The following is a 24,430-nucleotide window of genomic DNA, read 5'->3' as shown; positions in this document are numbered from 1 at the left end:
TGCTTCTCCCTCTGCCTCTCTCTCTCTCTGTCTCTCATTAATAAATAAATAAAATCTTAAAAAAAAAAAAAGACTATTTGATAAAATTGGATTTCATCAAAACCAAAAACTTGCTTTGCAAAGGGCACTGTTATGGGGATGAAAATGCATGCTACAGACTTGGAGAAAATATCTGCAAATCACACATCTAAGAAAGAATTTGTATCCATAATTTATAAAGAACTCTCAAAACTCAACAGCAGGAAAACAAATCATCCAGTTTAAAAATGGGCAAAAGATTTGAACAGACTTTACTAAAGAGGATATACAGATGGCAAAAAAAAGGCATGTGAAAAATTTCAATATCATTAGCTATTAGAGAGACAGAAATTAAAACCATGATGAGTTATTCCTACATTCCTATTGGAATGGCAAAAACAAAAAAAAAAATACTGATAATATCACATGTTGGTGAAGATACTGAGCAACCAAATCTCTCATACACTGGGGATGTGAAGTTTCTTACAAAGTTAAACAGACATTTACTACATGACCCAATACACTAATTCCTAGGTATTTACCCTAGAGCAGTGGTTCTCAACTGTGGATGATTTTTGTCCCCCCAAGGGACATCTGGCAATGTGTGCAGACATTCTGGTTGTCATAACCTGGGGATATCTACTGACATCTAGTGAGTAGAGGCCAGAGATCTTGCTAAACATCCTACAATGCGCAGGGCAGCCCCCTACAACAAAGAAGTATCTGGCCCAAAATGTTAATAGTGCCAAATTTGAGAAACTGCCCTAGAGAAAGAAAACTTATGTTTATATAATATAATAACCTGTATGTGAACATTTATAGCAACCCTACTCACAGTCATCAAAACTGGAAACAGCCCAGATGTCCTTCACTGGGTAAAGGGATAAACAAACGGTGGTACATCCATTCAATGGAAACTACTCAGCAATGAAAAGGTATAACTGTTGATGTATGCAACAACTTGGCTGAATCTCAAAGATGACATGCTGAGTAAAGGAAGTCAATATCAAAAGATTACATATTGTATGATCCTATTTATATAACATTCTCCAGAGACAAAACTACAGCGATGGACAATGGCACGTTGGTTGCTAGGAGTTATCAGAAGAAGGAAAGGATGATTATAAAGCCAGTCTATTAGGGATTGTAGGATGGGCAAATTGTTCTGTATCCTGATTGTGGCAGCGCTTCCTTAATTCTATATGTGTGTTAAAATGCACAGAACTACACACCTCTAAGCAAGGCCATTTTGCTGTATTGAAATATATCAACTTCCTATGTCCAGGCTCCTCCCTCTTCATTGTGGCAAACTCCAAACTGAAATAGCTATATTTTCTAAGGGTTCCCTGTCCTGAAACCTTGTCCAAGGATCCCTCCTTGATTTCCTCCACTGAAAGTTACCTCTTCCCTTCTTGGGTTCTCACAGAGGTATGTGTTCCCCTCTGTTACACATTCTGCTTATTGGTGTAAGTATTTGCCCATGTGATTTTCTCCCTGCCCACAAGGTGATCAGGAAGGCAGGAGCTGTGGTTCATGGCATATTGAAATTTCTGCAGCACCTAGCGCAGCATCAGGGCTCAGTATGCATTTGTGGAACTGAAGAGTTCAGAGTGCCTTCGTTCCCAGGAGCATAAGCCCACTGGGACCAAGAGCAGCAAGAAGGGTGGTTGCCTGCGATTTATGACAAGTAGGCAGCCTATATCCATGGCCTGAGCTGCATAATAAGCAAGAAGATGAAGCAAAAGGACTAACTTGGACCTGTAGTGTCATAGAAGATAAACAAAGCTTATTAATTCATGGTAATACCAGCATGATATCAGAACAGTTTCCCCCAGCAACAACCCAGTTCTCTCACTGTGATGAAGTGCTCTGCCTTCTGCCTCAGACTTTAGCCACTTGGGATCTGCATTATGGCCTTGTAAAATTGATGGGCAGTGGCACCATCTCTTGGTTTAAGGAATTTCTGCCAGCATTAGCAAAAAGCATTGGCTTTGCAATTCCTAAGGGCATTCCCTGCAATAGGAAAGTGATTAAAAATTGGACCAGTCTGGAACAATGCCTATCTCTAATCCTTATGATGCACCTGCCCAGCCTCCTCCAAGCCATCAGCTCCAGGCATGAGCTCATCAGCTTCCAAAGGAGAGGAAGTCTTATTTATATTTAACTGGAAAACAAGAAGCAACTTTAGTGTCTTTTTCTTTGATCACCCATGGAAGTTGTTCAAGATCAAAGTTTCTTTTCCTTCTAAACTGCCTGGAGATGTTAATTAAAAAAATTTTTTTTTAATCCAATCTGCTCAATATTTCTTGTGTCTTAAATGCTCCTCTTCTTAAGAAAGTTGGCAGGCAGTAGCAGCTGAATCATTCTGGTAGCTCAGAATGCTCTGGAAGAAAGAGGGTTGAGGATGAAGGTGATCTTTTCTTTCTGAATTTTTGGATCTTTGGACACAGAGGAGCCTGGGATGGCCTGTTCTTCACCACTACATTCTGTGGCAGGGGAACAAGTTTCTTTCCATGAGAGATGAGAATCACAGTAAAGTGATGGTGGGCCATAGGCTGGTGTCATGGTGGATCAAACACAGAGGGCGTGGTAGAAGGGAGGGACAAGCCAGAGACAGCCAGACCCAAGACACGTCCTATTTTATGCCTCATTAGAAAAGTCTAGACATAGCTATGTCCTGGCGTCCTCAAACACTGGGAAACAGAAGAGTGCAGAAAATCATCTGCAGGAAGCAAGAACTTGACAAGCCAAAAAGGAGACAGAGGGAAAGCTCTGGAGAAGGTAACCTTGAGATATCTTTTCAGCAGCATGCTGAATACCACCGTTGGAAACAGGGGAGACCAGAGCTCTGGCGCTTCTGTACCTGGGGGTAGACTGATAAAATACTTTTTCTTCTACTGGGGGTCTTACAGCTGGCTGCAGAATTCAAGCTATCCTGTGATTGCCATACTCTGGCAAACCTACTCCCTCTCCCTTGTGATGTTGTGATGTACTGGCCTTACCATGTTCAGTGGGAGTGGGAAAATTCAGAAAGCAAAGCTTTGCAGGCAGAGATGAGGCTATTCCCTCTGGGGCTCCTTACACAATCCACTATTTAAACTGGCTCAGAACCATACCAAACCCCTACTTTATGCAGACAGGTTAAGCAACTTGTAGAAAAGCCTTCAGCCAGGCTCTTCTCTTCTGACTTGTTTTAACCCGTAATTGATCCTAACTTCTTGCTACTCCCAATTCCCTGTCTGTCCTTGGCTTTGCAACTGTCACCACCATCCATCTTCAAATTTTTTTTCATCTTATGAAACTAGAACTCTGTACCCAATAAGTAACTGCTCATTCCTGTGCCCCCATGGTCCCTGGCAACAACCCTTCTACTTCCTCTAAGGTCTCTATGAATTTGACTGCTCTGGTTACCTCATGTAAGTGGACTCATGCAATATATGCCCTTTGTGACTGGCTTATTTCACTTAGCATAATGTCTTCAAGGTTCATCCACACTGCACCATGTGTCAGAATTTCCTTCCCTTTCTAGGCTGAATAATATTCCATTGTACGTGTGTGCCACATTTTGTTTATCCATCCATATGCTGATGGACACTTGGGTTGCTTCCACCTGGCTCCTGTGAATAGTGCTGCTCTGAACATGAGTGTACAGATAACTGTTCAAGTCACCCCTTTCCATTCTTTTGGGTGTATGCCCAGAAGTGGAATCACTGGATCACACAGTAATTCTATTTTTAATGTTTTTAAAAAGGTTTTATTTATTTGAGAGAGTGAGCGAGAGAGCACAAGCAGGGGGAGCAGCAGGCAGAGGGAGAAGCAGGGTCCCTGCTGAGCAGGGAGCCCGATGTGGGGCTGGATTCCAGGACCCTGGGATCATGACCTGAGCTGAAGGGAGATGCTTAACTGACTGAGCCACACAGGTACCCTATTTTTAATTTTTTAAGGAATTGCCACACTGTTTACCATAATGATTATATCATTTTACATTCCCACCAACAGTGTACCAGTATTCCAGTTTCTCCACATCCTGGCTAACACGTGTTATTTCAATTTTTTTTATAACAGCCATCCTAATGAGTGTGAAGTGGTATCCCATTGTAATTTTGATTTATATTTCCCTAATGATTAGTGATGTTGAGCATCTTTTCAGGTACTTTTTGGCCATTGGGAGATCTTCTTTGGAGAGATGTTTATTCGAGTTCTTTGAACATTTTTGAACCAGGATTTTTTGTTGTTTATTTTTTTAATGATTTATTTATTTGAGAGGGAGAGGGAGAGAGGGAGAGAGCATGAGCAAGAGGAGGGGCAGAGAGAGAGAGAAGCAGACTCCTCACTGAGCATGGAGCCTGATGCGGGGCTCAATGTGGGGCTTGATCTCATGACAGCTGAGATCACGACCTGAGCCAAAATCAAGAGTCAGATGCTTAACCAACTGAGCCATCCAGGTTCCCCAAATGTAGTTTAAATGCAACAATTAAAGACAGAGATCAGCAGAGTGGATTAAAAACATGAACCAACTTTATGCTATCTATGGAATCATACGGATTGATAGAAAGTAAAAGGTTGGAAATACACACACACACACACACACACACACACACACACACACACAGAGAGAGAGAGAGAGAGAGAGATCACAGTTTCATAGTCTAGTGGTACAAGGTTTAAGTGTTTATTTCTCTTTACCCTCCTCTGTTTACAATATAATTGTTGTAGATATTTTTTTCTGTATGCATTTAGAATCACATGAGAGAGTGTTACTATCTTTGCCTCAATTGTTAAACATAATTTAGAAAACTCAAAAGAAGGAAAGTAGTTTGAATTTACCATTTTTGATTACTGTATTGTTCCTTCCTTCCTGATGTTCCATGATTCTTTCTTTTATTGCTTCTTTTCTGTTTATAGAACCTCTTTTTTTAAAAAGTTTTATTTATCTGGGGTGCCTGGGTGGCTCAGTCATTAAGCGTCTGCCTTCAGCTCAGGTCATGATCCCAGGTCATGATCTCCTCCTTCCTCATGATCGAGCCCCACATCAGGCTCCCTGTTTGGTGGAAAGCCTGCTTCTCTCTCTCCCACTCCCCCTGCTTTTGTTCCATCTCTTGCTGTCTCTCTCAGATAAATAAATAAATAAATAAATAAATAAATAAATAAATAAATAATCTTTTTTAAAAAGTTTTATTTATTTAAGTAATCTCTACACCCAACGTGGGGCTTGAACTTATGACCTCGAGATCAAGAGTTACATGCTCTTCCAACTGAGCCAGCCAGGCACCCCCTACAGAACTTCTTTTAACCATTCCTTGAGTGTAGGTGTCCTGGTGACAAATCCTGTGGTTTTTCTTGATCTAAGAATATCTTGATCTTCCCTTAATTTTTGAAGAATATTTTCACCGGATATAGGGCTTTTGGGTTGAGGGGTTTTCCCCCCCAAACACCTGAAAATGTGTTACTTCTTTCGGGCACCATGGTTTCTGATGAGAAATCTGCTGTCATTTGAATTGATTTTCCCCTGTAGAAAAGGTGTTATTTCCTTCTCATTGCTTTCAAATTTTTTTGTCTTTAGTTTCAGAATTTTTTTGTCTTTAGTTTTCAGAATTTTAATTATGATGTGTCTTGGTGTGGATTTCTTTTGGTTATGCTGTTTGTCATTCAGTTTCTTGACTGTGTAGGTTTTGTCTTTTGCCAAATTTGGGAAATTTTCAGCTATTTTTCCTTTGACTACTTCTCCAGCCTTGCCATCTTTCTCCTCTCCTTCTGAGACTCCAATGACACAAATGTTAAATCTTTTGTTATAGTCCCAAAGGCCCCTGATGCTCTCTTCCCCCCCTCTTCCTCCACCTCTTCCTCCTCCTCCTTCTTCTTCTATGTCCACTTTGTTGTTTAGATTCAGTTAGTTTCTCTCTCTCTCTCTCTTTTTTTTAATTTTATTATGTTATGTTAGTCACCATACAAATACATCATTAGTTTTTGATGTGGTGATCCACATTCCATTGTTTTCATATAACACCCAGTGCTCCATGCAGTACGTGACCTCCTTAATACCCATCACTGGGCTAACCCATCCCCCCTCCCCCCCCTCCCCTCTAAAACTCTGTTTCTCAGAGTCCAGATGAACCTCATGGTTCATCTCCCCCTCCGATTTCCCTCCCTTCATTTTTCCCTTCCTTCTCCTAATGTCCTCCACGCTATTCCTTATGTTCCACAAATAACTGAAACCATATGATAATTGACTTTCTCTGCTGGACTTATTTCACTTAGCGTAATCTCCTCCAGTCCCATCCATGTTGATGTAAAAGTTGGGTATTCATCCTTTCTGATGGCTGAGTGATATTCCATTGTATATATGGACCACATCTGCTTTATCCATTCATCTACTGAAGGGCATCTCGGCTCTTTCCACAGTTTGGCTATTGCAGACATTGCTGCTATGAACACTGGGGTGCATATGGCCCTTCTTTTCACTACATCTGTGTCTTTGAGGTAAATACCCAGGAGTGCAATTGCTGGGTCATAGGGTAGCTCTATTTTCAACTTTTTGAGGAAACTCCATACCATTTTCCAGAGTGGCTGCAGCAGCTTGCATTCCCACCAACAGTGTAAGAGGATTCCCCTTTCTCCACAACCTCTCCAACATTTGCTGTTTCTTTCCCTGTCCAATTTTGCCATTCTAACTGGCATAAGGTGGTATCTCAATGTGGTTTTGATTTGAATTTCCCTGATGGCTAATGATGATGAACATTTTTTCATGTGTCTGTTAGCCATTTGTATGTCGTCTTTGGAGAAGTGTCTGTTCATGTCTTCTGCCCCATTTTTTTGACTTGATTATTTGTTTTTTTGGGGTGTTGAGTTTGAGAAGTTCTTTATAGATCTTGGATACCAGCCCTTTATCTGTAGTATCATTTGCAAATATCTTCTCCCATTCTGTGGGTTGCCTCTTTGTTTTGTTAACTGTTTCCTTTGCTATGCAGAAGCTTTTTATCTTGATGAAATCCCAAAAGTTCATTTTTGCTTTTGTTTCACTAGCTTTTGGAGATGTATCTTGAAAGAAGTTGTTGTCGCCGATGTCAAAGAGGTTACTGCCTATGTTCTCCTCCAGGATTTTGATGGATTCCTGTCTCACATTGAGGTCTTTCATCCATTTTGGGTTTATCTTTGTGTATGGTGTTAGAGAATGGTCGAGTTTCATTCTTCTGCATGTGGCTGTCCAATTTCCCCATTTACAATAGCACCAAAAACCATAAGACACCTCGGAATAAACCTAACCAAAGAGGTAAAGGATCTATACTCTAGGAACTACAGAACACTCATGAAAGAAATTGAAGAAGACACAAAAAGATGGAAAAATATTCCATGCTCATGGGTCGGAAGAATAAACATTGTTAAAATGTCTATGCTACCCAGAGCAATCTATACCTTCAATGCCATCCTGATCAAAATTCCAAAGACATTTTTCAAAGTGCTGGAACAAACAATCCTAAAATTTGTATGGAATCAGAAAAGACCCTGAATCGCCAAGGAAATGTTGAAAAAGAAAAACAAAGCTGGGGGCATCACGTTGCCCGATTTCAAGCTATATTACAAAGCTGTGATCACCAAGACAGCATGGTACTGGCACAAAAACAGACATATAGACCAATGGAACAGAATAGAGAACCCAGATATGGACCCTCAACTCTACAGTCAAATAATCTTTGACAAAGCAGGAAAAAACATGTAATGGAAAAAAGTCTCTTCAATAAATGGTGCTGGGAAAATTGGACAGCCACATACAGAAGTTTCTCTCTTTTTAAAAGATTTTATTGCAAGTAATCTCTACAACCAATGTGGGGCTCGAACCCATAACCCCAAGATCAAGGGTCACATGCTCCACTGACTGAGCCAGCCAGGTGCCCCTAGATTCAGTTAATTTCTATTGTTCTAGAATAATGTCTTTACTCTGTTCCCTCCATCCTACTGTTGAGACCATCTATTGAGATATTTGTTTCAGTTATTGTATTTTCCAGTTCTAATATTTCCATTTGGTTGTTTATATTTTCTATTTCTTTGCTGAGATTATTTGATGAGACTTTCTATTGTTTTATTTATTTAAGCATGTTTGTAATTACTTTGAAACATTTGTATAATGTCGGTTTTAAAATCTTTTTCAGATCATTTAAACATTACTCTCTTATCAGTGATTGCCTTTTTTTCATTCAGTTTGAGATCCTCCTGGTTCTTGGTATTATGAGTGATTTTTTACTGAAACCTGACCATTTGGGGTATTATGTTATGAGACTCTGGATCTTATTTAAACCTCATTTTAGTGAACTTTCTGTGATATTGCCCCCTCAGTGGAAGGGAGGCATGTACTGCAGCCACTGTTAACAGCCAAGTGGGGGAAGTGTCCCTTGTTACTGCTGGGTAGAGGTGGGTAGCTCCCCTCTAGGCCTCCTTTGATAACCACCTTGGCTGGGAGGATAGGAGTCCCTCATTTCTACTCTCTACATGACCTCCACTGATACCACTGGTATCATTACCACTGGGTGGTGGTGAAAAGTCCTGAATTTCCACTTGGCCTTCTCTGACACCACCATAGCAGGAAGGGGGAGGGGTGATCTATTACTACACGATGAGGAAGTCCAGGCTCCCTGTGTGTTTCCCAAAGACGCTGCAGTGGGGTAGGGGTGCGATCTCCTTATTGCCAAGTGGAGATGAAACTCCTAGTTCCCTACTAGGTCTCCTCTGACACAATCCCAGTGGTGAGGTCACATTTCCTCTTTATGGTCTAGTGAGCAGGGAAATCTACATTTCCCATAAGGCTTTTCCCAGCATGGATGAAGGTGGTCCCATTGATTTTTCTGTAGGTATGGCTGGATTAGAGCAATTATTGTCTACAAGTTTTCTGTCTTGCCAGGCTGGCCCTTTTCTGGTCCTTTAGCTTTTGGCTAGGGTAAACTTTTTTTTTGGGGGGGGGGTCTGTTCTTGTTAGCCCTTTCCAGGTTTCTAGCTTCTTCAGCTCCAAATATAGGATATATGAGGCCTAGAGAAAATCCATGGGACTCGCACCACATCATTCCTGAGGTCCCTAGCTGGTCTGCTTTCAGTTTTCTCATGCTAGTTTTATAACTAATATCCAGTGTTTTTAGTTGAAATTATCAGAAAGAATAGGGATGAGTCTGTCTGCTTCGTCTTCCTGGAAGCAGAAGTCTGCATGTCTGCACATGTCACACAGCTGAGACTCTCATCCAAACTGAGAGTCCTTCACTTTTAACAATAGGTTTGTTCACCTCATTTATATAATTGGTCCTAATCCTGACATTCAGGGTTATGTTTTCTGTGAAAGCACTTTCACAAATAACATATCCATCAAGCTATCATCAATAGGCTATTCCTAGTTGTCCTTCCCATCAGGCAAGGCTTTCAAGAACACATCAAGTTGCTTCATCCCCTCCTTTTCTTTTTACACTCCTGGAAGAGACGAAGGTGGAAAGATATTCTTAAAGGCGAACACATTCCATATGGAGAACTTGAGAAGAAGCAGCAATTGGCTGACGGGTGCCTTCATGCTGGCTATTTTCCTGGCATTTTTTTCCAAAACTAAGTTCCTTTTTCCTTCCGCCCTTTCTCCTTCGGGAGTTGATCTAACCAAATTTTTCTTTCCTCCCCATCTCAAAGTTGATATCCACAGTGTGTGTGTGTGTGTGTGTGTGTGTGTGTGAGAGAGAGAGAGAGAGAGAGAGAGAGAGAGAGAGAGAGTAGACTTAAGAACATTGTAAAATTAACCAAAACCAGAGTGGCTAACATTTAGAAAGGGTAAGAGGGAGAGTTGAGAAGGTGCAGGGAGCAGAAATCTTTAAGTCTCCAAACATTTCCGTTTTTAGTCAGGCTGCACACATGGTCGGCCGCAAGCAGGGGAGCTGGCTGAGTGGGAGAGCTGAGCTTTGCCACCTTCAACAGAGCTGTCCGGCGTGACGCCCACATAACTTTAGTGCTAATGTCTCCTTCACTGTAGGCTGGGAAATCTGTCATCCCCCGCAGCCGCTCCGTAATTCTGTTAACGTATGTAGCCAGCATTCCTATCACTGAAAACCCCGATGGAATTTCTCCATATTCTGGGTAAGTCACTCAAGAAAAGTCTCCTGGGCACTTCAGCGTCTTGACCTCTTTATTCAAACAGTAAAATAACAAGTTTGGGCTGGGCCCTGTTCTCTCCTCTCACTTTAGGCCCCTGGGGCCAAATTTTGCTCTCATTTTCCCACAGACAGCTTTTACCAAATCCTTCCATTTCTCTTATTTGTCTCAAGTGATTTCCTCTTCTGCCCTCCACCCTGTCGTCTAGAACAGCCTGGAATGAAATCTGCCCCCCAGAGCTGTGCAGGGAAGAAATGGAGGGGAGAGTGTTTGGGGAGGGACCCACCTCCACACGTCCTGGGCCAGACTCACAGGGCCAGAAATTCCCAGAGGGTTGTGTTCTCCATTCTCAGGAAAGTCACTGCTTTTCTGAACGCTGGGATGTCTGCTCTCCAGCTGGTTCCTCACTTAGATATTTATTTAGATGCTTGACAAAGAAGTATCAAGGGGGCAGAGCAGGTGTAATGTTCTCACAAACTGCTGCCATCCATCCGTGTGATCGTATGATCCTCTTAGGTGATCAGGCACATGTAATGCTTGCACCTGATGACATTAGCCTAGAAAAGCACCGGTCCATTTAGCCCAATAGGAGAGCTTTGTATGAGTGTGAGTGCTGAGCTTTGCCACATTCCTCAGACTCTCAGATAGCAGAGCAGGTTCTTTTACTGTACGACAGGGAATCCCTCTGCCTTTTTCCTCCTAATTTCCCAACACCCATCTCATGCTCATAGAGCGATTATTAACTGAGGATGGCTTCTGCTGCATTCCCTCTCAGAGACGCCTCACTCTGACATTAGCCTTTGGAAGTGAGGGAAGTCTTCCAAGCCAAAATAAGGAATATTGAATGGTGTAATTCCAAGATAGCTATGGCATAATGAGGAAACACGCACAGCACAGAAATAATGGAAGCTTCTGGCTACCCCTCCCCTGGAGAAGCAGCTCTCTGGGCCCCCTACTTTGGCAGCCAGCTCTCAAGGCACGCATCAGTGCACCTGAAACACTCTATAAATGGAAAGCTCAGAACACAACTCACATTGACCCCACCAGTAAGCACAGTGGAACACACACAGTTGGTTAAATTTAATTTCCTGCAGAGCCACAGAGACTTAGCTCAAATGCTACCTCCTCTGAAGTCTTCTTGAAGCCCATGTTGAGTTGGGCACCCCAGCTGAGTGCTCCATTAGCAACCTAAATTTCCTCCATCTCAGTGCTTAGACCACCCCGACATGCTTGCTTTTTGGGGTGTAAGAACTACCTGTCACACCCTACTAGTCAAGCAGCTACCTGAGGATGAGGGCCAGCTCTTACTGATACGAGCATCCCCAGTGCCTAGTATGGCGACTGGCACAAAACAGGCAGTCATAAATGTTTACGAAGAAGGACTGTGACAGGCATCTGCAGAGAATCACCAAAATAACCCTTCTGTTGACTTACGGTAAAGCCTGAGATGCTCTCATTAGGTATTTGTTCCTTTGAGTTGAAAAATTAGTCCTGTGCACCGAAGATCCCTTTCCACAATTTCATGGGGTGGGATAACCGTCCCTGAGATTGTGGGGGGTGGGTCTGAGAGGAGCACTGCAGTACCTTAGCACAGACTTGGAACTCGTGGTGAGAGGACCGAGACTGAAGGTGGGGCGAGGCATTCCAGGACATCAGTTGTATGAGAGAAAACCAGTTACTGCCAGAAGCCTGGGTCTGGAACTTGATTTCTACGGCACTAGTGGTTCTGTTACCCTTATTAAATATAAAAAAAAAATAGAAATATATTTTTTCAAGTGAGCCAGGTACCAGAAAAACATAACCTGGCACATAATAGGCTCTTGTGGAACACCTTATCTTAGAAACATCATCAGCCACATGCTCACGTCTGCCCATGAGGCGCTGTCTCGCAAGGAACAGAGAGGGGGCAGGAAATGAACAGGGGATATGGACCGAATTTCGACACCGGAGACCACTGCCACCCGTCACAGTCTGTGCTCAAGGAATTCCAACAGGGCTTGACTCGATTCACCCTGGACTGGGTTCAAAAATGCAGTCAAGCCCCAGATGAGAGCCCTTTTCCTTCTGTGTGGGAGGCCTGCTCCCATGACCAGGCCCAGATGACTGAGCAGTGGCTGTGGGCATGTGTGGTGCACACACAGGATGTTTGCTCCCGCTCGTTGCTCAGGGGCCCAGGCCACTCTCAAAGGCAAGGTCCTGTGAGAAGGTCCATGGGTATTAAAAAGGCCCCCTGCAGCAAGGAGGACATCAGAGTCCTCCTTGCACTTGATGGGAGGTGCTTATAATTAACTCTTGGCTGCTAGGTCTGCTGCTTAAACTAGCTACCACCTACACATGTTGAGAAAAGGAAGAAAGAGCAGTTAGAATGCAGGAAAAAGGGAAAAACCCCACCTCGCCCACTTGACAGGCTCAAACTGCCGCTGCCAGCCGCCTGTGAGGCAGGGACAGTCCCCTGCAAAGCCCTGCTTAGATACTGGGGTTGCCGTGGCAAGCACCCCATCAGGGCTGGAGGTGCAGAACACTTCCCTACCGTGCAGAAGCGCACCCAGAGCCCCTGCAAGGATGTGTTGGCCATTCCTGAAACTGAATGGCTCAGTGTCTGCCCCTTGGGCCGAGCAACATGGAGGGCAGTGGGTAGAGTAAGGAGGGGACTATAGGAGAAGTGAAGCAGAAAGAATCTTTGTGACAATGACAACTTCAGAACTCTAGATAACCAGCCTGCTGGGTGTTTCTAAACCTTCTGAGGGGAGGTGAGTCAGTGGAGCGGTCATGTGGAAAATCCCCTTTCTCCTCAATGCACGGCCATTCCCATGCTAAGGTAAGCCCTCATCCCCACCAGGCCGGGATCCCAGCAGGCTAGGAGAAAACACCCATTTCTGAGAAGGAGCTGTATTTGTGTAAACTGGGAGGACTGACGGGTTGGGTCATGTCGTTCACTTGACAACTTATGGTTTCAAGAAGGACTCAAGTGTGTCCAATTTGCTAGCACCTCATTAGACAGAGAAAGGGCCCGATCCGGCCAGACCACAGTGCTGTGGGGACATGAGGGAGGGAGGGAGGCTCGGCATCCCTCCGTCCACATCTGCCCAGTCTCCCCTGTGCGCTTTGGGGCAGCATTCATACTTGGAAGCTTCCGGCAGCATTCCCGCCAGCCCAGCACACCTCGGGTCCGTGGAGCCTTCCTGGGGCACCGTTCTCGGCAGGTTTTCTTGACCTCGGCCTCAGCACCTGGCAACTGTGCCCACCAACTCCGATAGGCCCGTGCACGTACCAGCCGGGCAGCCAGCAGCTACGACAACTGCTCTGCTTGTGTCCTCAGACCAAGGGATCGCCCGCCGTGCCACGGGCAGTCTGCCCCCTCGGCCAGCACTCCACCAAGGATGGGCTGGGGCACTCATGGCTGCTGGTGCAGGAGTCCTACCGAAGGTCTGCAATTTGGGGAGCCAAGATTCAAGATGTGCTTTTTATTTTCACGCAGGCAGCTCAGTTCTTGTGACTGTTTTCTGCAGTAGATGTGGTCTGATATCGGACCACACCTACAGAAAGGGCCACCTTGAACTTCACATGGTACCTCCTAGCTAGAGCGCTGAGGCAGAGAGGCTGAGCCAGGCTGCAGTGTGAGGAATGTTTCAGGCACTCGCTCAGCATCACCGGAGTGGGGAAGGCTGATTCTACTGCCTTGCTCCAGTTATAACAGCCAAAGCTCCTTCAATGAGCTCTTGTCTCCTGATCTGGGGGAGGAGCATTTCCCGGGAAATGGCCACTTTCCCCTGAACATCCTTCCTGCTTTTCCAAGGGAAGCAGGGGAGGCACAGCAGGTGATCACCTCAGGAAGTTTTTGTCCCAGTGAGGATCTTCGCTAGGGCTGTTGTCTCCTACCAAAATTGGAAATGACTGCTGCCAGGTGTGTAAGAAACTCCCTGGAGGACAGAATGAGGAAGTGTGATCATTTATGTTTGATTTAGAAAACGAAGGTCCAAGTGCAGATTGGCAGCAAGAGGTCTGTCTTCTTGCCAATTTCCATCACTGAAAGGAGAGCACGATTTTTAAGATGTGACAGTTGGGGGGGGGAGTGGGGACAAGGAGCATCTGGACCAACTCTGAGAGCGAAGCCTTATGAGGCAAGCTTAAGCCCTTTGACTGAGGGAGGGATTTTTGGATTTGATCCCAAAACAGGCTAACCAAATGCCCTGGTTTGCCTGGGATAGTCATGGTCTCTGCCAGCCACCCAAGTTGAATTTTCAGTGGTGCCCCCTTTCACTTTAAAAAAAGTCCAGATTTGGCTGGTAAGTTCTATGATCACCCTATGCCAAAGGAGAGAGAGAGAGAGAGAGAGAGAGTGAGCTATGGCTGGAAATGAATCCAGAAGAGTGACAAGTAGGATGGGGGATTCTGAGAAAGTTGATTTTGCTGAGCCTGAAGGAAAGAGGCAGGCAGTTGAGGCCAGTCCATTCTCAAGTGTGTTCAGAGACATAGGCTTGTTGGCCATGTCCAGGCATAGATTTGAAGAGTGGATGCTGGAAGGGTCTCTGGCAGGTCATCTAATTCATTTCCTCTTTCACCACAAGAGGACACTGGGCTAAAAGAGATAGAAGTGACCTGCCCAAGATCACACCTGGGTCCCAGTAGCGTGGGGACCAGCCTCGCGCCCGGAGGGTCAGGCCTAGGTGCTCTGTTCTGGAAGAGAGGGAAAGGGATGGCTCTGAAAGATGCCATGGAGGATTAATCCCGTACTGCGTGTAACATGGCCGCCTCAGAGCCGGGGGAATCGCAGGCCGTGCCGCAGAGCTGAGGCTGAGGAGGGAGGACGAAGATGCGAGAGGTTCAGACCTGCTGGGCAAGAGTGGGTGTGGGGCTAGAGTTGAGGGGTAACTGGGCTCTCCAGGGCAGTGACTGCAGGGGACCGAAGAGACTAACTGGCCAGCAGAATTAAGAATGAATGAAGAAACAGGTATGTATGGACACGAGTGGGGTCACATAAGTACTTTATAGAATTGAAATCTTTTCTTTGGTTCAAATTATAGCAAAATCGTACAAAAAGGCAAACCCTAGTGACCGCTGTCTTATCCCTTGGCCCCTCTTTCCTAGCCCCTCGACAGGGCTGCAGTGGTGGGAAAAGTCTAAGTCAGGAACAGTCTTGACCTCTACTTGGTAGGTGAGGAAACTGAGTCATGAAGAAGCCAGCTCCCTTCCGTCTCATGGTGCTCTTAACAAACGGGGTGTGATTAGGGACAAGCCACAAGAGCGATTCTACCAGACAAGCCACAAGAGCGATTTTGTGGTTTCACTGCAGTTTGACCTCCCATGCAGCTCTGGTGTGGTGGAGGGGGTGAGGTGGTAGACTTTTCTGTGAATCTACTCATCTGGATGGAGGTCCCAGGAAGAAGCCCAGCTTGAGGCTCCAGAGACCTGGCTTTCTGGTCCCAGTTCTGCTGTCTGCTAACTAGCGGTGTGAGGGTGGGGAGTCACTTCTCCTCTCTCCCCTACTCTTCCTGGTTGTCAGATGAAGACTCTCACTTCTGCCACCTCCAAAGTCTCAAACCCTGGCTCTGTTTTTCCAGAGATATCTGACCTTGGTTTAGCTACATGTTCAACTCTTGCATCTTCTTGTGGTCTATGTAGAGAGCACACTTGCTGATCTGGATGGAATAACTGTCCCTAGGTCTCAGTTATCTCTGACAGGTACAGGCACAACATCACTGCATGCAAATATCATTCACAAAAACCCCAGCATATTTGGTTTGGAGCTATAGGTTTTGCCTCCAACAACTTGTCACCCAACGAAGTTGAATTAAATATTGAAGTTTGTTGCAGATCATCTTCAAAGTGAATAGCTCAGCCCAGTAAACATATAGTAGACTGTAAGCTGGTTGTAATCAAAATGATCTCCTGTCACCCTGAGCAAGTTCTCCCACATAACATCTACAAAAATCCTGCACACCATTGTCACACCCACGTAGTGCTCTCTGATATGTGACATTAGAAACCTCAATCCCCTGAAAAAAAAATCATAAAATAGTTTCAGTATATATGAACTGAGCACACATTTTGTTCAGTGAAACTTCTTTGATGATGCCTGTTCAAAAACCTGCAAATATTGAGAAAACACCCACAGACTCGTCCTCGGCCGCCCTGGTACATTTTGTAGAAACCAACAGGGAAGACAGAAAAGACTGGATGTCCCTGGAGATCATGCACATTCCAGGACACCTCAGGCTATCTTAACCTTCCTCTGCCACCAGCACCTGAGCCAATGTCCCAGAGAAGCCAGGCTGGGGCAGTAGGAGGGTGAGCAGGAAGGTGAGAAACTGAGAGGAGGAGCACGATTTTGGTGGCGACTCTTTCCACCCTCCAATTGCTAGAGACGTATAGAAGCTCAGAGTCACTGAGGCATCCCACGTCCCCAGCAGTACCAAGCAGCACACAGGAGTGTGTTCGGCACACAGAAGCAACACTAGACGGAATAGGAAGGAAGGGCTGAGAGGCTCTGTGCTCTTGTCACCTTAGTGACCGGGGGTCAAGAGGTGAGTGTCTGGGACCCAAGAGCCGCTTCAAGGCCACGGAAATACAGCCTGTACCTGGGAGGAAAGGTCCTTGGGGAATAGATGTCAGGTCAGGAGACCGAGGACTAACTGTGAAAAACCTCAAAATACCGAGAAAAGCTTGTGTGCATGACTTGATGGCGTTCAAAGTCGTTGTAGCATACCCAGGACTCTGGTGGAGCACGTCTCCCAGACAAATCCCTCATTTGGTATCAGCACTCCTTTATTATAAAATTAACACCACTGAAAGCTTCGAAAAAAATAAGACAAACCAAAAATATCACACCTTAGGCAAATGAGTTGGAAATCCCTTATAGTGACGCCCTATTTTTTCCACCCATCTCTAAAGTTGGAGGACACCTGGTATGGTGTTTAGGTAAGAGATGCAGCTCCTGGACCACACGGTTTCCTGACGGTACAGAATTGAAATGACGTCATGGAAATGCATATATCTCAAGGTCACTCTAAGTATGGTTTCTAGGTGAAAACATGAGTCTTAGTCATTGGTGGAAAGGTGGTTGTGTGCCTTTGTGACCTGCTGGTCTCCATCGCTCTCTGCCTTCAAAGGCAAAGTTTTCATTAAATTCATTCAGGCTCCCGGCCAAGTTTTCCCACACTTTGGGCTCACCTGGAGGTACAACCTAAATGTAGGTTATACCACACTTGTGCTCCTTTGTCATTCACAAGGAAATAAAACAACTGCTACCCAGAAAGAGCGAAGTTTGTCTTCCGCTCAAGGGCAAGGAATCTATGACATAAGATGCCTACTCCAGCGGTTAATCTGAACAGTCTCATTTGTGTAGCGTTCCCCACGGTGACGAAAGCGAGGATGTGGCAGACACAGAACGTATGGAATCCTTTGTCTTAATTAAAAAGTACAGTGAGAGTCATGGAATTTGGCCAAGCCTCATAAATCTGCTCAAAGAATCAAGATTCTGTCAGATAAGCTTAAATAGAACCAACGGGGCCCTCTGGAGAATTAAATAGATTCCCTGCTAGTAGCTGACACCCACTCTCCTGTCACTTTGCTGCACCCCACGGACGGCGGCTGTGCTCATTAACCAGCAACCCTCCTACCCGCCGATGACAAGTATATCCCCGCGGAGCACAGAACTCAGGGATGATAAATTTACTCCTGCTTGTAAAAATGAAACTCTCCTCAGGGCAATAAAAGTGCTGCGAGCCTTTAAGGAAATCAGTACTTTGTCTGATAACCTACCTTCATGAACAAAGACTGGTCCTCTTGGCCAGGACAGCTCCTCACTGCCAGGCAGAACTGCTCTAACGTAACTGGAAGGGAAGAAACAGGAAAGGTGAATGAGCTCCCTTCCGCCCCCGAGCTCCTCTGGGATGGAGAGGAACACGGTAGTTATAACAGAAACAGGGGGCATGCTACTCCCCGTCTTCCTCTGGTGATGGGATAGATAGAGCTCCCCCTGCCCCCGGAGTGGGTGACTTCTGCCCCACCGTGAGCTGGGATGACAACCTCAGAGCACAGGGTCATGCCCATTAACAGAACTCCATTTTAAACCTCCGGGAGGTCCTGCGTTCTGCCACCAATGACCAGCTGGTCCCCCAAAGACCACACCAATCCCTGTTTCATGTGATCTCCATTTAGAGAACCACCTGCCTTTGTAAATTTGGCTGTGGTAGATTTTCTGTCTCAGTCTTCTGTCGTGATGCCCATGGATTTAAGGCCTCTCTTGGTGTGAACATGATAATGGCCCCCAGTGTTGACTCAAGCAGATCCCCCAAACTCCCCTACGTATTTCAAGTCATGTTTCCCCAACCATCCTTCTCCAACAGAATGGCAGAGACAAACTCAGGAAAGCTTACAAAAACAAAAAACAAAAACCTTTGAACGATCCATTTAAGTAGGCCATGAAAGCTCTAGGAATATTAAGTTAGACAATTTACAGAAACCACATTCCCTTTCTCTGTCATGGTGGCCTGGCTCCCATCAAAAGCCCACTTGTGTGGGCACCCCCTTTTTATTTTGGTCAAACAAAATACCAAACCACACACTGCCTTCCCTGCACACTGTTTTGACTATATTATTTCACTTTTAAAAATGCTCCCGTGAGTCCCCACCACCCTCAGATTTAAATCTACTCGTTCTGACAGGCATTAAGGGTTTAATTTAGTCAACCGTCTAGATGACCCTATTATTTCTAGACTCAAAGCAGTGTTCACTCTCTACCTGCCATAACCTTTCACCACCATCTGCTGGGCACAGTCCCACCGCTTGCCTTGAAGCAGAGCAAAGCCCACCCCTCCACCGGAACCTTGCAGGCCTGCCATCCAACCATTCAAAGTCACTGACCACCTCTGGGGTCCAGCCCAACCTCCACAGAGTCCACAAAAGTGGGCAGAGCTACACCCAGCCTCATGACTGAGGGAAGGCCTCATTCCATTGTTCTGACCCCAAGGATGTCTGGATGTCATGTTTACAAAGACAGATATTTTGAAGAGAATTATATCACCAAGAACACATGTTCATCAAGCGTTGTCTGGGTAAGTTTTGTGTGTTGTGTTCAATGTTACCTAATTACCTAACCTAATGTTAGGTAATTACCTAACCTAATGTTACCTAAACACAAATCTTTAGACAGTTTCTATCTATGACTAAATTACTCTATGCAGTTTTAACGGTTATCAATTGCATCTTGTGCTGATGATTTTTTCCACATCTAAATGTTTGCTCTGATCCAGTCAAAATGTGCTCAGAACCAAGAGAGGGATCAGTGTTGCCTGCTTTACATATATATGCCCGCCCAGTCATCAACGGGCTAAAACGAATAGTAATTTACATAGAATCATAAATTATTTTAAACAATCAAAAAATTTTAAAAGAGTGAAGAGTTGAAATACAATACTTTCCCCATAAAAGGAGCTCAACAGAAACTCAGCTCGAGATAAGAACCCGGGCTAGGCTGAGTTCATACGAATGTTTTTGCTCTCACCGATTCAAAACACACCCCCTCCATGGAAGACTCTGGAAACAACAACCTCTCTCCCTGAACATTGTCATCGTAAAACACATGTTTCAGTGTGACAAAATATTGAACTCTATTGTCTGAGGATGAATCAAGAATAATCTACAAATTCAGGTGCTAGGTTTTCTTTAGACAACCTTTTTTGAAGGTGGCTATTTCATTGGTAAAGGTTTATGCTGTGACTTGGAATCTTCCTGAGTACAGGCCATTGGAATCTAAACACTTGCTACTTGCTGCCTTGGGGGGCTCCTGGATTCTCGCCCTCACCTCTCCTCCTCTGTGGTGACCCCAGAGCCATACCTCCAACTGTCTATGGCTGGACTCCACTGTGACACTCACTTGTTCACAAGACGTGGCAACCAGCCAGGACAGCTGTTTCTTTGAACCAGTGGACTTCCATGCCCCGCCAACCCTTCCCTGAATTTTCCCATTTCTGTGGTACTGTCATCCAGCAGCCAGTAGACCCAGATCTCTGATTCTTCCTTCCCGTCACTGAGCCTCCTGACGCTTCTTGCACAATGTCTACCTGATGCACCCCTTTCCCACGGCCCAGCTGCCACTTTGACACTGCATAATGCTTCTGCCTCGTTCCCCAACCTGGATGCCCCGCCCTCCCTCTCCTGGCCCTGTGCCCACTGCTGCCCCCACAGGAACACTCGCACTGCCAGGGCTCTGCCTGCACCTCCTCCCCTCTGCGTCTCAGGCCCTCTTCCCCGGTGCAACCCCCTCCCCTTGCCAGCTCCTCACTATCACTAATCCACAGCTGGGTTCCTGGCCACACGATCCGCTCTGTCTTCTTCCTATCTGCTCAAACCCTACCCTTCTGGGCCCAGCCAGTCAAGGCAGAGTCAGACAGACCTCACTCATGGTCTTTACCACCACTCCCAGCCACGTGTCCTTGGATGAACCACATGCTCTCCCTGAGCCTCAGTTTCCTAAAGTCACCTCTGGAGGTGTTGTGAAGGCGAATGGAGAGGCCGGAGGCCAAGGCACAGTGTCCGGCACGGCATTGGCCCCCCCACTCTGCACGCTGGAGAAGCCTTCTCTTTCCCCATCACACGGACTTCTTCCCGGCTTCATACCTTGATGGGACACATTACACACTGGCTTCTTCTCTTTAAATTGTTTTTTGGCTGATAGGTGCACACGCTGCCTTGTCTGAGGAATGAGCCTCCAGAGACAGCCTTGTGACTTTTCCCGAACTCTGGTCTATCCCTGTCTTGTCCAACATGCCCAAAGTCACCACCCAGTTTTGTGGAACTGGACTGAAGGGCCCTGTGGGAACACAGGGCCCCACAGACGGAGCTTCCCCCTAACTGGCTGGCTCGAGTTCATGAGGCCAGCACCTGTCGCCCCGTCTACACAAGCAACAAAAGCCAACCTTGACAACAGGGCACCAACAGAAGCAGAGCACACGGATTGCTCAGTTGTTTTCCCCTCGCCTTAGATGTCAGTGTGACATAGCTCTCGTGCCAACAGCGAGCTTACCACTCACCTCATCCCACTCTGATTTCTACCAAATCCCCAAAGAGAGAGGGTAGAGACACGACCAGCTCCTCTCCGCCAGGTCTGTGTGGCCACTGCACCTGGGCTACCTAACTCACTGACAAGGCCTGCTGAGAAGCATCTCAACAAGGTTCACATTTCATTCTCCTCCCGCTCCCCTCCCCGACTTTTAAGTAAGAAAAAAAAAAAAAAAAACCCTCTAAAAATGAAAGCATCTGTGGTATCTACCTTCCTCTACCCCTGCTGCTGATTCAACGGGGGCTGACTGCCTGATGAGAATAAGGCCGGCAGCCAAACTCAAGGCTCATGGCCGCGGTGCGAGTCTCCTTCAAAGACTCTGGGTGAAATGTTTTGGATTCCACGTCGATTGTTTTAACTGCTCTTCAGTGTCCCCAGTGCAGTTCCAGCAGGGGGATGCAAAGGCTCCCACAGTCAAGTCAAGTCACACTGTCCCATAGGACAGTCAAGTTCCCTTGGTTCAACCCTTCCACTCAGTGTGACCGAGAGATCGGCCTGACAATAGCGGGAGAACAACAGATTTTGAGATAACAAGTCACTTTGAGGTGGGGGCGGGGAGAGCCGAGAAAAAGTGACCCGGTTGAAGTAAGAAAATGAAGTAAGTTAGAAATTGAAGTAAGGAAATGAAGTAAGAAAATGGTAGTTTGGGAGACAAAACTTACAGGCTAGCATGAAATACTTCTGTCTCCCCTTGTGAATATGGGCTACCATGGGTTCGTAGGTGAGGTCCAACAGCCTCACCCATGCAGCCATTTCTGGAAAGGTAGACAGGACTTTGCAACACGGGAGATCCCTAAAACAAGGAAATGGTTGTACCTAGAATATCTTTCATTATGACATGTTGATGCAAATAAGGGGGGAAAGTAAGACAAACCAAATGCACAATAGCATTAAACTTATGTTTCTCTTTGAACTATGGCTGTAAGATTGAGGAACTCCTGCTAAGTTAACAGACACAAGTGACCTTAAAGATAACATCAGGGGCTGTATTGCTCAGAAATCCTGTCTCGGAATATTCTTTCAGCTTCTCTCTCAATCCCCATGACAGGGTCCTGGAGAACTGGGATCCTGCCCCAGGTGCCAAGCTTTAAGGAGCCTTGCTCGGCCATCCCTCTGGCTGCAGCCTTCCCCATGGGGCAATGGGGGAGTAACTGCCTGGAGTCCACACCCCACTTCTCCAGGTACCCAGGATCCTGGGTTTATAGCTTGAGTCTCTTCCTTGGGACTGTGTGTGTGTGTATCCCTAGACTCATGCGGTGGCCAAGGGGCAGCTGTTGGCAGGGTTGGACAAAGACCTTGTGCTTCTAGACTGGAGGATCCACAGAGTGTGGGATGGATCTGGGGGTGGGAATAGTCAGGGATCTGCAGGGCGGATGCTTCTCCCCATGCTGCCGAGTTCACAGAACTTCCCAGAGTGTGAGAATTGTAAATTGGAGCCTGGCCTTCTGGATGAATGAAGCTACATTTGTTCAGGCAGGAGGACAGAGTATATTTTCTTCAACACTTTGTCAGCTTGTTTTATACACTTCCCCTGGGCCCCACACAGAGCAGGGCAGGCCTGGAGAACAAAGACCTGATACTAAAACACAGGCTCACCCAAACCTCTTCAAAGCCAGGTGCTTCCATCTATCTCTGGAAAGAGGACACCAGTCCCAGCTGCATCTCTCATCTGGCAGGAGAAGGTTTCACAATGAAGAGAAGGAAACCAGTCTCTTCTTAGGGGCCGCAGAAATGTGGAGGCTGACATCTACCCCTAAACAGAAGGTTCCGCCTGGAGGAGTGTGACAGCGGAGGACCCTGGGGCCTGGGCATGGTGCTCTGGGAGCAGTGTCCTCCCTTGCTGAAGCTTCCCAGGCCCCAGGGGCAGCAGGTCCCACATCTCCAGCTCAGGTCTGCCTCTCCCTGGGAGCCTTGAGGGTCAGGCACCCACCCCCAAGGCTCCCGGTCAGGGGTGCTGCCCTTGCTCTGTGGCACAATGTGGAGCACGCTGGTGGCTGTCCCTCAGCCCTCTCCTCTCACGTATGTGTGACAGTCTGCTCTCAGCTCACTTTGTAGAACTATCACTCCAGACCTCTGAAGTCCCCCACCCACCTATTCATCACAACATAACAGGGAAATGTTGAAAGAGAGAGAGAGAAAAAAGAGCTTCATCTTTGCAGAAAGAACTCTACCTTTGTTTTCAGAATCAACACGGAGAGTGAGCAGGGGCTTTTAACTTCTTGGCAACTAGCAGTTGGGGCAGATCTGGCCTCTTGCCCATTGAGATGTGGTGAAGGGGCGTGGAGCTGGCCCGCAGGGGACTTCCATGCCAGGCAAGGTGCCACGGCTCACTGCCTGGTCCCCTAGCCTGTTCCAGTTCACATGATCCATTCCAGAGAGTAGGTAGAACATGGCCCGTGCCCCCCGCCCCTGGCTCCATGCCCATGTCTGGGAACACGACAGGAGCTCAAAGGGCCCAAGCTCTTCTCCAGGCAGACCAGTTCTGCTTCTCTGTAACTGAGTCTCTGCCTGAGTACTGGGACCGCAGCACCTCCAAAGGGACAACCTTTGGATAGAGAGGGGGACCTCTGCTTCTCCAGTGCAAAGCCTCCTTTCAACCCCCTCGGCCACCCCCTCACTGAAGGTCTTGGTCCTCTCGCTTGCTGGCCACACTCCCATATTTTGTTCTTCATCCTCTGCTCATGCCCACCCTGGGTCTCTTTCCCCAGTGTATCCCAGCCAGAGAAGTTTTCCTCAAGGGAGCTTGGGTGTGAGGGTCACTCTCCAGCTCAGTCCCTTAATTGGCCTCCTACTGTCTACCCAGCAAAGGCCAAGCGCTGTCACGCAGCATTCAGCACACCCCACGACCCTCTTCAGCCCACTTTTGCAATATTCAATTGCAATATTCAATTTTGTTTCCTGGCCTCTCCCCCGAACACTTCCCTTCTGGCAGAATAGGGGCCTTGCCATTCCCTGAACAAGGCCTTCACTTTGTCACCTTCATGTTTGTCCACACTGTAGCCTCCTCCCGGAATGCACTGCCACACTTCCAACATGGGGATCCCGTTCACCCTTCAAGACCCAGTACTGAGGGAACTTCAGGAAGCCATCTCAGAGTGCTGTGATGTCTGCAAGCTCCCTGTACCTCTCATGGGCTCGCCACATTCCACACGGCAGGGCACACGTACTCATACCTTATTCCTCCCCTACACTGAGAAGGGTCATAGATCATCCCAGCCCAAAGTCTTGCAAATAGGAGGT

At 46.5% G+C, this 24,430-nt stretch overlaps 1 protein-coding gene across 6 annotated transcripts in view; it reads right to left on the bottom strand.

Moving 5' to 3' along the window:
* ACOXL (acyl-CoA oxidase like) overlaps positions 1 to 24,430 on the bottom strand; it is a 357,812-nt gene that overhangs the window by 40,556 nt on the left and 292,826 nt on the right. For all 6 annotated transcript variants that reach the window (XM_027621418.2, XM_027621416.2, XM_027621417.2 and 3 more), the window contains one exon: positions 17,890 to 17,960. In XM_027621418.2, the coding sequence (XP_027477219.1) occupies positions 17,890 to 17,960 (71 nt within the window). The remainder of the gene's footprint in view (positions 1 to 17,889; positions 17,961 to 24,430) is intronic.

Source organism: Zalophus californianus, chromosome 8 (assembly GCF_009762305.2).
Source record: "Zalophus californianus isolate mZalCal1 chromosome 8, mZalCal1.pri.v2, whole genome shotgun sequence".
NCBI classification, from domain to species: Eukaryota; Metazoa; Chordata; class Mammalia; order Carnivora; family Otariidae; genus Zalophus; species Zalophus californianus.
The sequence above is the reverse complement of the archived record's forward strand: the minus strand, read 5'-3'. Positions and strand labels throughout refer to the sequence as shown.